This window comes from Diorhabda carinulata, chromosome X (genome assembly GCF_026250575.1).
Source record: "Diorhabda carinulata isolate Delta chromosome X, icDioCari1.1, whole genome shotgun sequence".
In the NCBI taxonomy this organism is placed as follows: domain Eukaryota; kingdom Metazoa; phylum Arthropoda; class Insecta; order Coleoptera; family Chrysomelidae; genus Diorhabda; species Diorhabda carinulata.
In genome coordinates this window covers 56,146,004-56,163,683 of record NC_079472.1, presented here as the reverse complement: position 1 = coordinate 56,163,683, position 17,680 = coordinate 56,146,004, and the positions used below count along the sequence as shown (strand labels likewise).

Genomic DNA, 17,680 nt, shown 5'->3' with positions numbered 1-17,680 from the left:
AAAAGAGGTAAATTTTCCATTGAAGATGATGACCGATCGAGAAGGCCAGTTTCTGTGGCAGTTCCTGAAAATATCGATGCAGTTCACGACATGATTTTATCAGACCGTCGAATTGGGCTAAAACTAATATCTGAAGCACTGAATATTTCATACGAAAGCGTTCATCATATAGCTCACGTCAATTTGGACATGAGAAAAATTGCTGCAAAATGGATCCCCAAATGTTTGAATGTTGACCAAAAATGTCCAAGGATAGAAGAATCGCGTTCGATCTGTGCTCGATTTGGAAACGATGTAGACTTCTTTAACCGAATTGTTACTATGGATGAGACTTGGGTACATTTCTATGATCCAGAAACAAAGCAACAATCGATGGAATGGTGACACTATGGTTCTCCGAGACCTAAAAAGTTTCGTGTCTAAAAATCTGCTGGAAAACTTCTTGCTTCAGTTTTTTGAGATTGCCATGATTAATTTTTGTGATTAGGGTAGAATCATAACTGGAGATTACTATTCGACATTACTGACCACTCTACCGTAAAAAATTAAAGAAAAAAGACGCGGAAAGCTATTCAAAGGTGTTCTGTTTTTGCAGGACAACGCCCCTGCACACAAATCTCATGTTGCCAGGCAAAAAACTCGTGATTTAGGTTTTGAATTACTAGAACACCCTCCGTAGTCACCAGATTTAGCTCCGTACGACTATCATCTCTTTACTTAACTGAAAAAAAGTTTAAAATTTCGTAAATTTTCTTCCAACGAGGAGGTAATAAAAGCTGTGGATGTCTGGTTTGCAGAGCAAGAAGAAACATTTTTTTTTAAGGTCTAGATGTTGAGTGATAAAATATTTTGACATTGAAATTTTGTTTGGTTCTATAGTAGACTCAGAATTTTTCAATATATCCTCGTACATTATTGGAAAGTATTGACTATTTTCGTCAGTATATTGAAGTGCGTCCTTCTGTTATCAAACATCGTCGTTTTTTCCTGAAATACACGTTAAAAAAATACTGACAACTTAGTTGGTATATAATTATTTGGGAAAATGCCCTCTATTGTTGTTAAATTTTCCAAAATGTCAGAACCAGAGCAATATCCATGCCACTGTTTTCGCTTCTTTAGTAGCAGAATCGGCAGCAAATATTACGGAGATAATAAAAAAACATCGTGGATAGAAATAGCTGCTATGTTGATCCATTGCTCATAGAAATGCCATTTCGGAAAAAAATTTCCATCTCTAATAACTCTAAAGTATATTTTGGAACGTCATCACCTTTTATTGTATTTTCGGTCCCTACTAGTTATGAGGGTACTGGGGATTCTAGTAATGTGTTCCGAAACTTCCTAACGTCGCAAGACATTAATGATAGCAGATGTTCTAGTTATAATATTAATGTCCATAAGTAATAATAATTGTTATCATAATTTATTATGAATATTTTGAACACTATGATAAAAATATGTTCAACATGCTTCTATATAAACAATCAATTTTATTGTTGGTGTAATGGTAGTGTATAAATATCACCAAATGAACTATTGTGGTCCTTGCTGCATCCTTATATTTCTAATTAGTTTGTAGACAACGTTATCTATCCCATAAGTTCACTAACCTCATAATTAATATTATATTGGGTTAGATTGTGAAAAATCATTGAAATAAAAAAGGAATAATGAGATTTACCTTGAATATGGCTTATCTACTCTCATTTTACGAAGAAGTATACGAATAAATAAAACCCTACCTTCATTTATAATGATAATCAGTCAAAATATACACATCCACTTGAATTTCACTTTAGAAATACGGAGAGAGAACATCTATAAAGAGAATTGATAAAGGTATTGATTAAAGGTATTTTATACCTACCCAAAGTTAATAATTATTTAATCTTTTGTATCTCCAAAATTCAATTCAATTAATTCTAATCTATTTATGATCCTTGTTGAAAACCACCAACAATTTAAATAATTTATTAATTTAGTACCCACGCAAATAGTTCAAACAGGTGGAAATCAAAATGTGTGCAAGAGTGCGTCTTAATCAGCTTGATCAAAAACCGCACAATGTCCTTTTACGAGGTCTGGCTATTAAATAACGAGACTGGTTACGAAAATATTTGTTTTGACACTTTGAATACAATTAACAATAACTAAAACTTATTAGAGAAAGTAATAACGTGTGACCAATCAAATCTGTCTTCTTTAGTGCGGGCCGTTTCTTGCTTTACCGCTTCCATCGACTAAAATCGGGTCTCTTTCAAAGCAGATCTTTTTCTAACCTTTCAAGGAAATCTTGTCCCTTTGACGCTAGAGCTTTTGTTTAGATTTTTTGGAACCAACTTCGAACAAATTTCTCGTATAAAATTTTTCTAACCGTTCCTTTATCGGCGTTTACAGCCTCGCAAATCATCAGGATGCTCATTTTTCGATCTGTACGTACAATTTGGTTGATTTTGGTCGCTGTTTGCAGAGTTGAAAAAGTCACAGGGCGGCCTGGGCGATCGTCATCTTCAGTGCTCTCTCGGCCCTCACTAAAGCGCTTATACCACTCAAAAATACGCGTATGAGGTAGAGAATTGTCCCCATAGGCCTCTACCAACAATTTATAGTACTCAGTTGGAGTTTTTTCCAATTTAACGAGAAATTTGAGATTGGTTCGTTTCTCCAGTTTTTCGTCACACACGGTTTTCGGCAACACGTTTGTTTCAAACCGTTACTGCACAAATACTATAATAGTGACGGAAACGTGTTTTGGGACGTGCATAGACAAGTTATCTAGATACCTAACGCACTACTGGTTTTTTACTCCGCCCTTTTAGGGCGCCCTCTAGGCGCGCAGTCTCGTTAATTAATAGCCAGACCTCGTATATATATATTTCGTCACTCAGAAATATTGAAAGAGTGGGTCATTCCAAGAAGTATCTATCGAGTGATTGAGACAAGTCTTGTTCCTTAATCCTCCAGTAAATTCAATTTTATATCATCATCTTTATTTGAAAAAAATCTCCCATTCAGTTCTACATACGCTTAAAAGGATTCCCAGAAGTCAGAGCGAGTCAAAATAGCGCCGAAATGCTAGAAATATTGAATAATAGTATTTTTACTAAACCGTAATGAAAAATTAGAGGAAGTTATGTGAGCAGTTTCTTCAGTAGTACTGGATTCATGAATTCAATTGAGCTTCAAGATCAGCCTGAAGTTACAGCAAACTAGTACAATATAAAAGTTTAACTGTAGTACTTGAGTCAGTCAATATCCGTGGATTGATGTTGCATCACTAAAATGCATCATGAACACACTGTTTACCAAATAACCAAATTATCGTCTTCAGAGACTGAAGGTTAACCGTTCACCTTTTACCCTCAATCTCTGAAGTCAATAACACGCTTATCGAAACGTACATCATGCAGTGTAATTGTGAGTGTTGGTGTAGTGGTAGTGTAAACAGTGTGTTCAGGATGTATAGCAGGGAGTTGAATTTTCACGCATTGTACATCCACCTCATTTCTCTAATTTGCCAATGTGTGATTTTTAATTTTAATTAATTTTTAATAATCCTTTGACGGGAAAAAACATTTTTGTAATTGACGTTTCCTCTCAGAGACTTTAGGGGATGTACGGATGTTGTTAGATTAGATCATTGAAGAACTTCTACAGGATTTTCCATCTTAATGGCATAATGCAGCTTCTACCATCTTCGTTAGACTTCATTACGTTCTATATTTTTGTGTAATCAATCGTATCTTTGTAACCTGTTGGTAGATGAAATAATTAATTGATTTCATTAAATTCCAATAGATAACCGGCCTAAAGCTTTTAAGTGTAAGTGTGGGTGATGATCATTTTGAATATGAATACAATTATTTTTGTTAAATGGCTTGTAGTATTCTTGCATTTCAAAATAAATACCTATATATAATATACAATTACCAGTGTTTATCACAAATTCCCCTCTTGGAAGAAACTACTACGATTCCTTCATTTCCCAAAATGCAATAAAGCAATTTAAATCTGGAATAAGCCGAATGTATTCATGATTATTCATAAATTCTATTACAGGGTTGGAAGGAAGGTATTTCGAAAGCGCAAACTTTATACGCCCAAGCAAGACAGATGACCTACACAGCTGATGATAGCATAGATCCAGAATATAGTTTAGATTATAATTTGGAGAGTGATTACAGCAATATACAATTAATTCCTAGATCGCCATTAGCAACATCCTCTAGAGCTAGTAGAGTATCTAGTTTAGTACATAGCCATAGGTAAGTTACACACAGTTATAAGTTTGTGTCTCCTCTTCCGCGCTACATCATCTTTGTAGTATTTTTTTTTTCACTCCCATTGTCAATTTTTATCATACAGTGTGCCTCATTCAAGATGAACACCAATTTTTGTCATTTGAAGCCGATGATCTCAGTAAAAAGTTTATGTTGAACAAAATGATGGAATAATTCAAATGATGAAATATCATCATTTTCCGTATGTTTAAATGTATTTTCCATTTGTTTTTTATTCCTCGTCGTTACTCGTTCAGAAATAGAGTTTTCTTGATGTATTAATTTTATTCTGGTTCTTCTGAATTCCTCAAAATTTTTTATTCAACTAATAACGAAAATTACCTGGATTATAGATGTTGATGATGACGGTTATTGGATACATCTGCGGTCTCAGTACTTCTACCATGATGTGGGGATATTCGAGATCATCATCTAACACAGACTAACTCACGCTTATTGGGTTGGGGTATGTCGGTAGTAGGAAAAATTATTAGACTGGCGCTAAGGAGAACACTAAGTGCGATGAAGTCGATACCTCTCTACTGATTAGCTTCATCGTGCAGGTTGCCAGGGCGCACTACGTAATAAAATATATCAAACCTCTTAATGATCCCCGATAGTTTCCAATACACGTACCTACTTGACAGGAAATTGAAGGTCGATGTTACCAGCAGAAATAAATGGAAATAAAATCAGACCAGTTTGCTTTCAGATGGCGACATCTACTATACGGATGAACTCAAACTAGGGGAGCTGGCTGGGGCAAGAATATACAAACGCAAAGGTAGAGGAGACATTAGGGTTATACGCAACCGCATTAGTGTTAGATTCTGATCTAATGACGTTGCAATGCGTAGCCTCCGTATCAAAACTGATTCTGGAATATTACAAATCACTCAATGGCTAGCTAAAGGCCGTTAGATCCGCTCTAGAGCCTAAGTATAGGCAAGGGCAATGTATTTGCTGACGACCTGGTCAAGGTGGAAACGCTTACAAGACCGAATTCTGCAGGGGTATTCATCTATTCACGACTTTAGGTACAAACCCCTCAAACTGGGAAGACATCCTCAGTAAAAAGTGGTGAAAATTCCTATGTGAGTAGGCCAGAGACGATCTATCCAAAGGTTTTTTAATTCAAGAAAGATTCTTGATCTTGTCTTGATCTTGTCACGATTACCTTTCTTCGCGGATCTGATTTCGAATCAGTTTAGGGATCAGGATACCCCTCACGATATTTCTTGATACAACCCTTATTTTTAAAGGTATCATCACTAGTAGGGAAGTTCACAACTTCTAATTTCCAAATTTCGTTCATATACAATTGTTCCAAAGATAAGAGAGACAAAGGACTTTTTGATAATATCGTATGATCAAAAAATTGAGAAGGGAATACAGAATATTTGGAAGTATCCAGCATAAAGAAACTTGAGATTCACATTGCACTAGATCAAAAATTAAATATTGTTTGATTTTTTTTTTGTGAAGAGACACCATAATACTTTTCCAGCGCCGCTATAAAATAAATTGTTTCATTGCTATGTTCCATATTCCTAACGCGCTGAATTCTTAGCTATTAAAATGGATGTCTTATAGATTTGAGCCAACTTCGTCTTTTCCTACCTTAATTACTTCAATTTATTGAAAAATCTTCTATGAATCGACGTTTATTGCAACATTCCTTCTCTGCGTTCCTTCTTTTTATACTACCACTACACCAACACTCACAATTACACTCTCTGACGCGGCTTCCTATAGCCAAGTTGACATCAGATTCCGTTAACCCAAATTCATCCTTGTTTGGTATACTGCTCGCACATTTGGAGCTCGATTCCCAAGAATACCCCGAAGATGCTCGATTCAATACAGAAGAAAGCAATTCGACTTATAGGTGATCCGGAATTTACCAGTAACTTGGACAGCTTAGAGAATAGAAGGAAAGTCGCCAACCTGACCAGATCTTATCGATACTACCACAGCAAATGCCCTTTTGACCTGTCCAACATAATACCACCTAGAGCAGTTTTTGCAAGACAGGCAAACTTGGTTCATGAACACCGAGTTCGCCTGCAGACGCCTGTGGAATCAACTACCAAAGTACTTATTTTCCGAACACTGATCAATATCCACAGGCACCTCCACACAGCAGGCACCACTCGAAGTAGGCGAGTGTAGAAGGGTTTGTACTTTTTACATAAAAAAGTTATCGTATTCAGAAACTGAAGGTAAATTGCTTACCTAAACAATCTCTAAAGAAGATATCTTGGTTAGATGGCATCAGACAGTGTATTTGTGAGTATTGGTGTGATGGTAGTGTGTTCAGTGTGATTAGAACCAACGGTTACCGAAATTCAAATTTACCTGCGTTCCTTGTATCTCACAATTCCACAAAAAAACAATCATTGTATATCCTTTACTTATCTTGAATCCAATTCCACTGGATGGATTTATTGCAAAATTTTGGCTTATCATCATATATTAAAGATATACACTTATATTAATATGGTTTGTTTCAATATTATAGTGGATCGGTTGAAATGAATGACCAGTCATCCGTGGGATCGATTAACAACCAGTCTCGAGCCGTATCCGTCGAAAATGAAAACAGAACCGGCTCTTTATCTAGCGACGAAGGAGTCCAATCATTACCACCTGATAAAAGTCCAGTCTCCCAAAAAAATTCTTTTAAAAACAGGTGAGAATAAATAAATTGATACATCAATATTTCAGAAAAAACATACATATATAAACACATTAATAAATTAAGTTCTGATTGAATCGAAATTTGTTTTAATTGGAAATATAATTATTCCCCAAAAACTCAATTAGAAGTAACTAACACTAAATATTTCATTATTTTGAATTTTCTTTATTTATACTGGGAAAGAAAAATAGTATTGAGTGTTCCAACCTTTAGAATAAGTTTATGTGCCGGGAAACCTGGAGGATTAAGCGTATTTAGGTACTCTGATGGGTATTGCACAACATGATCAACTTGTAACACAGAATCTATAGATCGCAACTCCATGCATTCTCCATCAACTGAATTTAACCGTTTTCAAAGAAATCAAAAAGAAATTTCCAAAAACGAAGAAATTAGTTTTTCTAAAAATATATACGCTTCGATATCTCATTTCGTCATGAAGAATTGCTAAATATATTATTCCGAAATAAAAATTTTTGTTCAACTCTTTGAACCCTTTCCAAGTCGAATTTTGGAAATCGCATAAATTGGTTTTTAGGTATTTGTACGGAGAATGTTTTAGTGCAAAAACGAAATCGATATCTCAATTGGCGGCCGAGAGAAACGAGAAAATGGAATTTGCAAACATACCCCGTTTTACCCATTTAAAATCGAAATAGCGCACCTCTACGCACCGATACAGACATACCCTCGAAATTTCATGTCTCTATCTTTAATAGCCTTGGATGGGCGTTGATGAGTGAATGAATCAGTTAGTCAGTCAGTCAGGACATCCTCTTTTATAGATGTAGATTATTTGAAAAGGATTTTAAGTATTCCGCCCTTTAAATCTGGTGTACGTCTTGGTATACATCTTGGCGAAACTCAGTTTGTATTTAGGAACGGCTTCGGGATACGTGACGCCCTTTTTGCAGTCTTAATACAGATCAACAGACAACCGTAAAAGCTTGCTTCATACATTACGATAGGGCTTTTGACAATGTGAAGCATGAATATCCTGATTAACTTATTAAACAAACTGAGACTCGATAGTAGAGACATCACTATAATTGAAAAACTGTATTGGAATCAAGTGGCCCAGATAAAGTGCGATAACCGTCTCTCGGAAAAAATCAAAATTATGGAAGGTGTAAGACATGGTTGCGTTCTTTACCGCTCCTGTTTAATATATATTCAGAGTCAATTTTCCAGGAGGCTCTTGAAGACATTGAAATTGGAATTAAAATTAATGGTAAAATCTTAAATAATATTAGATATGCAGATGACACTGTAATTCTAGCCCACGCCATTCAAGATATTCAACAGCTATTAAACAGAGTAAATACTATCAGTGAAAATTACGGACTTATAATGAACTAGAGAAAACGAAATTCATGGTAATATCGAAAACTATTATTAATAATGTGTCGCAGTCAATTAATAACCAACCCATAGAGAGAGTACACCGTTTTAAGTATTTGGGAAGCTGGCTGAATGACGAGTGGGATCCTGATGAGAAAATTAAGACAAGAATAGAGATAGCCAGGAGCACGTTTTTTAAATTAAAGTCGCTTCTCATAAGTAACGACCTTAACCTGAGTACACGCTGAAGAAGTAACACAATGCTATGTTTTGACTATCCTACTTTATGGTGTTGAGAGCTGGACTTTGAAGGTCTTCAGCATGCGTAAGGTGACTCTTTAGACGAATCCTTAAAATACCATGACGAATCTGGTGACCAACTACGAGGTGCTAAGACGAATGAACATAGAACGAGAACTATTAACCATTGTAAAGGGAAGGAAAGCTTCCTACTTTGACCACATTTTTAGAAATCAAAAATATGCCTTGTTACATGGAAGGAAAGATTTTCATGAACCTTCGAGATTGGTTCCATGTACGTAATGCCGTAAATCTAATACGCATGACTGAAGATCGTGAGAAATTCCAAAGGATGATTACCAACCTTCATTAGAATGAAGCGGGCACTGGAAGAAGAATACATCTAAGAAGCGCTTATAATACTAATTCTCCCTTGATAAAAACAGATAATTGTACTTGTCTGACTTTCGTTGTTACCCCTATAAGAAACTAAAATTTCGCCGAGGACAGATCGTCTCTTCTCCATTACATTCCTAGCAACTCTACATCTTTTCCCTCTGGTATGGGGAGCTTTCGTTTTGGTCCAAAAATTCTTAACTCAGCTCCTTGTACTAGCTTCGAACAATCTGTCTTCCAGAATGATATATTTCGAGCTTGCAGACGTACTTTCCGAATGAGTTGAACCTCAACATTCGGTTTCTAGATTTTAATATATGAGTTTGAAGCGTAGTTTTGATCACCACCATTGTTCATTATTGATTTTGTTTGTTTGTTTATTCTTATTCACAGACTTTTCCATAAAACCCCGAATACTCTCTCCGTTCAACCCTATGGTAGCTTGGGTCAGAGTCTGCCTAATTTAACATTGGGTTCACCTAACGTGGGTAGTATGAATTTGAACTTGAATCAAAACACGCTCTCAGTACCCAGCGGGAAAAATGGGAGTCAGTTGTTGAGTCCTACTCATCGAGGTATATCCTATCCTCCTCCGTCTCCAACTAGAGGGAATCTTCGGAGAAGTTTAGCGATTTCCCAGAGTAAAAATCCGCCACTGGTAAAGGCGAGGCAAGTTTGTTCTACATCGAGTGTTAGCGGTCAACAATTCGACTTTGACGTTCCAGTGATAGCGGGTAAGTACTTTCATATAATTTTTGAATTGGGATATTTGATTGTTTATTGATATGAACAATTTTCACTTCTTCAATGATTAATTGTGAAAAGATTGTATCTATTCTGTTTCTATATTACCGACCAGAATAACTTGCTTATATTTTTGAAGATTGAAATTTCTGCATAATAGAATAAATAATAAACTGATTGCCGTTCGTAAACAACAAACAAATAATGGAGAACAAACTCTAATATAAAGAAAACTGTGATAATTGTGAATTTTTTCACGTGGTAAAACAATAAAAGAAATAGGGGAAAAGTTAGAAAAATATTATCTAGAAAATAGTATGATGTTCAAGTGTTTTTCTGCTTTTAAAAGTAGTCTTATGAATACATATGATTCTGAACGTACAGAACTAAGATTTCCCGAAGTATTTAATAAAATCCGTGCACTTGCACTTAGTAATTGTCCAATAACATAACTGAAGATAATTATTGAGGTAAATAAGTCAAAGGAAAGTGTAGGGAATATAATCCATGAAACTTTATTTATAAAATGGCACGTTAGTTTTTGATTAGCCACGTTCAAGTTCAGGAAAACGTCTACCATGGAGGATAATGTATCCAAAATCTATGATCTCGTGTCGTACTGGCCAGATTGAAAGGGTACGAAATAGCTGAGACAGATCGCGAGAAATGAGAAAACTGTAATCGTGAGCAGTATTTTTGAGGTCATTTAAGTGCAATTCAAATGAGTTTCTTCATCGTTTCATAACAGAGGATCCACTGGTACACACCAGAGTCAAATGAGGACGTCATTGCTGTCCAGGAGGCCCACTTCAGAGACCTCGAGAAAACGTATTTTTCTGACGGGTTCAAGAAGTTGTAGCAATGGTCGAGTGTATCGAAAGGAGACTGTATTCAAAAATTAATCGCCAAATCAAAATGCAAAAAGTTTTTCCTTTGTTTTGCAACTCATTACAGGAGCTCAAAAGCAACATCTGAAATTATCAAAAAAAATTTCAAAAACTGGAAAAAAACCATAGGGCTATGTATTTATGACTAATCAAACGAATAATTGAAACATTTTGTATACCAATTATTTGATTTTTAACACGCTTATATTAGATTCACCTGAATGTGGATTTGTTCGTTTGTTTATGAGCTTGTTTGTTTGTTACTCTCTTTTTGACTAAGAACAAGTGGTTCTTTTAATAAAAAATTTGCTCGACAGAAGATTCGAACCTCCAATTTCCATATTGGAAATTAAGCACTTCGACAACCTTACCAACTACACCGTTACGGTTCTATACAAATTTCGACGAGATGGTGTAAAGCCATCATATGAGAGTGGTATTATTTATAGCTTAAAAAAAACACCAACACGCTTTCATAACATATGAAAATGAAAAGAGAAGAATAAAAATAATTTGAAAAAAAAACTAAAAAACACGCTTTTCAAGCACGTCAACTAAAAAATTGAGAATCATTTCAAAAACAAGCTTAGAACAATACTAGTAATATTTTGAAAAAAAACATATTTCAAGCTGAAAATTTTGAAAATTACTGCTTTAGAAGCGTGTTTTTTAGTATTTTTTGAAATATATTTATTTTTTAAAAACCTGAAGTAAATTTATATGCCTAAATAAAGCTGGCTATACAAGGTATGGCTTTTAAATGTACTTATTAACGAAAATGAATTGAGAAGTATTATGTAATTAAAAAAATGTCGGATTACTGTTTCTATCCATCAGCTAATGTTTGGTATCAAATTTCCAAAATTATTGGAGAAAGACTCGCAATCGTGAAATCGGCTGTTATGCCCCATGATTTTAATCGGGGATAACTATGGACTACAGGGTACGTTGTCAGTTTAATGTTTTAAATTATTTCGAAACACGTAGGTACTTATTAGCATTTATAATGCCTTCCAGATGGGTGATTTTTTTACGTGGTCCATCTTACCACCATTATAGTGTTCAGTAATGCAAGCTGGGTCTTTGTAAGACATTCCATTCTCTATGCCTATCTTCTATAGACAAAATGAGTTCATTCTCAACTCCCAAAGTTGCTTTGGCGAATACATTTCATCCAATAAAGTTGGTGTACTCCTTTAGTGGTTCTGTTGTGATGCCAGGAATTTAGATTATCCGGAAACAACAAAAATAGACAGATCATTCTAATGATCTATTTACAGCTGTGGTGAATGTTCTAATGAATAAGAAATCCGGGTTAAAAACACTTACTACTGTTATTAAATATGAAGATTTTTTTGCATTATAGTTGAAAGATAAATCAGGCCGCAGCTGCAAACATTGAAAATATTTTAGTCAAAAAGATCGTAACCGGAAAACCCAAACGTAGAAATTTTAATGATTTTACTAGTAGTAGTATTTTCCATATACAGATAGTTTTAACTCGTCATGGGACACCCTGTATATACAAATTCAACCTTAAATCAAGGCAACAAAAATCATTATTGATCAGTGTAATCAAACAACGTCCGGTATGTGTTTGTATGCGGTTTTATTCTATTTATAAAATCCTCATCAAAGATTTTCGTCAATATTAACTTTATAACTGTATTTGCTTAATAGTGATACTGTTGGATTAACAACTTTAACTTCCATAAAGAGAAATACTTAATAATCGTATATAGTCGATATTCAACTTGATAAAATTCAAACAAAACTTCTGGTAAATTAAATATTTTTGTGTCCGTATATTACGAAGAACGTTTCAACAGCATTCTTGATGCTGACTGTTTCCATTAAAAGTTTTTCATTCATATTTAAGAAATGTTTGCAATTTAATATGAAACTTCTTAATTCTTCTTGATATATACTTTTTATATGAAATTTGTTCCTTTTCAAAGACAAAATGGTAAAAATTGTTTAACAGAATTTTAATTCATGACAAACTTTTCAAATTTAACTTTATAAGTGAAAAAACTACCTCTTATCAAACTCAAATGAGTGTTATATATCCCAAGAAATTTTACTTTTCCTTTTTTTGTAGAATATCATATATCGTTATCTATTTAAAATGTGACACCTTCAATTTTCCTTTTCGGCTAGGAACAATTTATTATTATATCATCTTATACACCAACATCCACAATTATTCAAGTTTCAACTATAAACTGCAGTTTTGCTATCAAAAATGTTATTATTAAGTTACAGAGCTGAAATCCTTTACAGTTTTTCGAAATAGGAAGGATCCTATCTCCGCATTTCTTTCGAATTGCAGTCCTCCTAGTGTCTCTTCCAATTCGTTCAGCATTTCCACCATAATCCGAACTATATGCGGTTTGGTGTTGTCATGCAACAATATCGTACTAGTACTACGGATTGGATATCGCGTCGTTTTGATCTGTAGACAGGTTTCACCGTGTTTTTTAGGAAATTACTTACATACCGCGCGTTCACAGTTCATTTTTCAGTGAGAAAATCTACTGCAATTACCCCTCTTGTACACAACACCTTCCCCTTTGACAGTGTAACCTTCGCTGTAAATGGCACGCCTTTGTCTTTCTTCTTTCACTCCAAGGAGGCGCAATTACTCTTTGGAATATAGTGGTGTATCCAAGTCTCGATTGTGGTCATTTTTCTTCTTTTTCGTTGGTTGCCCTTTTCTAACGAAGTCCACTCACGAATATTCTTCAGCCATGAAGCCTGTTGTCTACCAGGACTAAATTTTCCCTCGATTTTCCCTTCGATCAGAAGTTGCAGGTCATTATTTGGTGCCATAAATTGTCTCATTCATACCGCAGTTGGAAACTTTTCAGTGTATGAATTTCTGCTAAAAATTCTTGGCACCCATCTGGCTGAAATCTTACCGAATGGTTCAATACTAGCTACAACGATGCCCAATTCAGTCATATCGCGTACAGTACTGCGTCGGTCTCCCAAAATAATTTTCTACCGCGCTGTGACGTTCTGGGGCGCCGCCCATGTGACAAGTCTACCACCACATGGCTGTAAGTACACTAAAAAGCGAGATTACGCGGTTTCGGCTATTCTGTACGCTTCGTAACAGATCAGTTTAACGTTCAGTGCAGCCAATTCAAGACACTGAATTTTTCGCACGTTTATTCAAAAATTTTGGTCTATATTCGAATCGTATAACTGGGATTCGAATAGGGTAAACAATTGAGATTCGAATGGACGTCAACATCATTTTTAAGAAATGAAGTATGCAAATTATATTATATTATGAAAATTATAATTACTTCTATTAATAAAACTATCCCGGACGTTTTAAATGAATATAAATTAGGGAAAACAATAAAGTTTCAGCAATAAAATATTCGTAGACAAAAAGTGGAGTCTCCAGTAATTGCAAAACATCCAAAAAATTCGACGTCGTTTTCCACTATGTCATTTTTTGAAGTTCAGGAACAAAAGGTTATCGCAGGGAGATCAGGTGAATATGACAGATGAGGAAATCTGCATAACATTGACCAGTCATCCTTTTTTTCTCTTTAAAATATTCAATGGAGATTAAATCTTCAGAATCCATTTTTTCCAATCTTTTTTGTATCGATATATCAACAGATATTCACTTGGATTATGATTGAAAATATCAAAACATTCGTGTGAACTTTTAATACCAACGAGTTTTTGCTAAGCATAAACCATCGCGGCACTAAACTTGCAGTAGTTTTTGTATATTTAACCTTTCATGTAAAATATTTCATTTATTGACGATCGCTATTTCAAGCGCACTACTTTCTTCAACCATTTGTGGAGTATTTACACAAAGTGACGCTTCTTAACGTTTCGTATCATCCGTATTCATATGACCATGTTGAAATGGTTTCTTCTATTGTTTCACCACATGAGAAATCATTTTCAATTAACAGAAATTTTTTCCTCTATTCCTACAATAACTAAAACATTTTTGACCAATCACTTTCAGATGTTCAACATGAAGCCTACTCTTTGCGATGAGATGTGTACCGTGTTTGTAGACAAACCAATGTAGCCGCTGCCTTGGTTTGTATATGAGCTGTTTTTTTTTTTCGTAAAAATGATTTACCTAAAATTAGACCAACGGATTGTTGTGAAATTTTACATGAAACTGTAACTGAAAATAGTAATTCATTCAAAGAAGTTTATGGAAATGAATGTTAGTCACTTCCACGTGTTTTTGAGTAATTTGAGCGTTTCGAAGATTGCCGAGAATATGTTGAAGATGATTCACGTTCGGGTCGATCATCCACGTTAAAAACGGTTAAAAATATCGAAAAAGTCTGTATCTCTTTCAAACCCATCGTCGACTAAGTATTCCTGCGACTGCTGAATCTATTGGAATGGGCAAATGAAGCGTAAATTTTACATGAAGATTATAACAAGCGAAAAGCGGGGAAAACTGGTTCGCAAAAATATTTGTACTGACACGTTGAATGTAATTAACAATAACTAAAACTTATTAGACAACGTAATAACGTGTGATGAATCAAATCTGCATTAAAACAAATACAAGGTCTGGCTATTAAATAACGAAACTGGTTACGAGAAAGGGTTTTATTATGAAAATTATTCTACATTCGAATACTCCCCTTCAATATACTTATATACTTCCCTCTCCTCGCCATACACCTTTCCAGACGTTTTTACCATTGATCGAAGCAGTGCTGGAAGTCTTTTTTGGTGAGGACCTTTCGGAGCTCTGCCTTTCATGGAAATCTGAGCACAGACCCGTTGACGCAAGAGCCTTTGGTCAGAAGTCAGATTTTTTCGCACTTCGGACAGGCTTTTGTCATGTGTAATTCCTCGTGTAAAATTTTTCTAATCGTTTCTTTATCGGCGTTTACAGCCTCGGCAATCATCCAGTTGCTCATTCGACGATCTTCACGCACAATTTGGTTGCTTTTGGTCACTGTTTCTGGAGTTGAAACAGTCACAGGGCAACCTGGGCGCTGATCATCTTCAGTGCTCTCTCGGCCCTCACTAAAGCGCTTAATCCACTCAAAAAATACGCGCACGAGATAGAGAATTGTCCCCATAGGCCTCTTGTCACAAGTTATAGCACTAAGTTGGAGTTTTTTCAATTTAACGGGAAATTTGGGATTGATGCGGCACGAGAAACAAACACGTTTGCTTCAAACCGCTACTGCACAAATACTATAATAGTGACGGAAAAGTGTTATGGGTCGTGCATAGACAAGATATCAAGATACCCAACGCATTACTCGTTTTCTACCCCACCCCTAGGCGCGCAGTCTCGTTATTAAATAGCCAGACCTGATTTGAGCTACAAAAGAAAAAGCAGCACGCGTCCTGAAGGAACTGACAGAAAAAGACTTCCTGTACTGTTTCGAACTATGGAATATTGAGAAATAGATAAACATAATATCAAAATAGAATGTTTATATGACCAGTTTCGTTATTTAATAGCCACAACAGCATTCCATTTTGCCTTAATTCTAGTTCTGGATTTTGTGAATCATTCTAATAAATAATTTGAGTAAATTTGATTGTGGTATGTTTATCTTCAACCTGATCTTCCACTGGGATATATCAAATACTGATGTTTTCTATATGAAAAGTCAGAATTGAATCATTACTAAAAAATATTAGATAATTCAACTAAATGCTCTAGATTTTAGGTCTATTCTGTTCCAAAATAAGTTTTTTTAATTATTTTTGGAAGAAAAATGAAATTGTCATTGTCAATATCATATTTTAATAAAGACTTCAAGAAAAATTGAAACGTCAAATTTTATCTTTCTTTCAAAAATCATTAAAAAAACTTATTTTAAAACAGAAGTCACCTAAAAAATATTATATTGATTCTAACACAAATGGATCACACTGGTTTTAATAGAAAGTAACCGACAGAGACATCATTGGGTTTAAATACCTCAGAGATGAACACAGTACAAAGATGATAGAATATATTGGTAGATTCGTAGATTCAATGGGATCTAGCCTAGACCAAAAAGTTGAAGTTCAAATTTATAGTAGTGCTATTTTTTTGAAGATAAGGAAACGAGTATCTGTAAGGACATCGTATATAGCTCTGCGAGATGTGAGAACTATATAAAAAAAAAGAGTAGATATGTAGAAACGGTGCACAAATCCAAACTTACTCTGAAAAGAGCTGTTTTTGAATACTCCAACAGTAGTTTTAATGTGACAAGACATACCTCTCCATGATACCCTCATTGAATTTCAGTTATTATTACATGGTACTAGAATACGGCAAAATTTCAGGTAATGTGATTTAAATTAGGTTAGGTTAGCTTAGAAAAGTATATAGGAACTTACTCCAATCACGTTATCATAATTTTTAGAAATATAACATGATTCTTATCAATTTTTTTCAATTTACTCTAAATGTAAACACTTTTTTAATCAATTATCTTATGAAAAATTAGTTTCCCCTAGTTATAATATATAATCCCCACCTTCAAAATGGCTTTTAATATAGTTTTCTGAATCTTAGCACCACTTAATTCGAAAAAATTGAGAAATATCAGTGACGTATTGATACTAGACAGAAATTTCAGACTTTTCAAAATCAATTCAGTTGAATAAGTTCTATATCGTTAAGGAAGTTTGCTGTGAAAATTATTTCCTTTCTTTCACATTAAAATTAATAGTATCAATTACTTCAGCTTCGTTTTGATTATGAAAGAGAAAAATATACAAAGGGGGACCGGAAAGTGATTTTGCTTTTCTCAAGTAAATTGAAGAAATACATACAAGTTTTTATTTCTACCCAGTCTTCTATATTGATAATATTTTGGACATAATCCAAGTTTTCAAATTTTTGTTAATAAAAAAATAAATAGTAAATAGAAATCTAAGATATATCTTCTACAGTGTTTTCCATTGCCGTATTGCAGAATGCCTTTTCTGTTAACTATTGCCGGATACTTTTTGATAAAAGATTGTTTCAATGAAGTTTATCCAGGTATCCCCATCGGAATGGATAATTCCACGTACACTGCACTAAATACGTAGCGCTTTTCTGAGATTTAAACCTAGCTTCGTAG

General features: G+C 34.6%; 1 protein-coding gene across 3 annotated transcripts in view; it reads left to right on the top strand.

Moving 5' to 3' along the window:
* LOC130902804 (pleckstrin homology domain-containing family G member 5) overlaps positions 1-17,680 on the top strand; it is a 306,366-nt gene that overhangs the window by 267,686 nt on the left and 21,000 nt on the right. For 2 of the 3 annotated variants that reach the window (XM_057815134.1, XM_057815136.1), the window contains 3 exons: positions 4,063-4,268; positions 6,805-6,975; positions 9,355-9,695. In XM_057815134.1, coding sequence (XP_057671117.1) covers positions 4,063-4,268; positions 6,805-6,975; positions 9,355-9,695 — 718 coding nt within the window. Of the gene's footprint in view, positions 1-4,062; positions 4,269-6,804; positions 6,976-9,354; positions 9,696-14,595; positions 16,152-17,680 lie in introns of those variants that run through there. The other variant, XM_057815135.1, reaches the window with a different exon arrangement.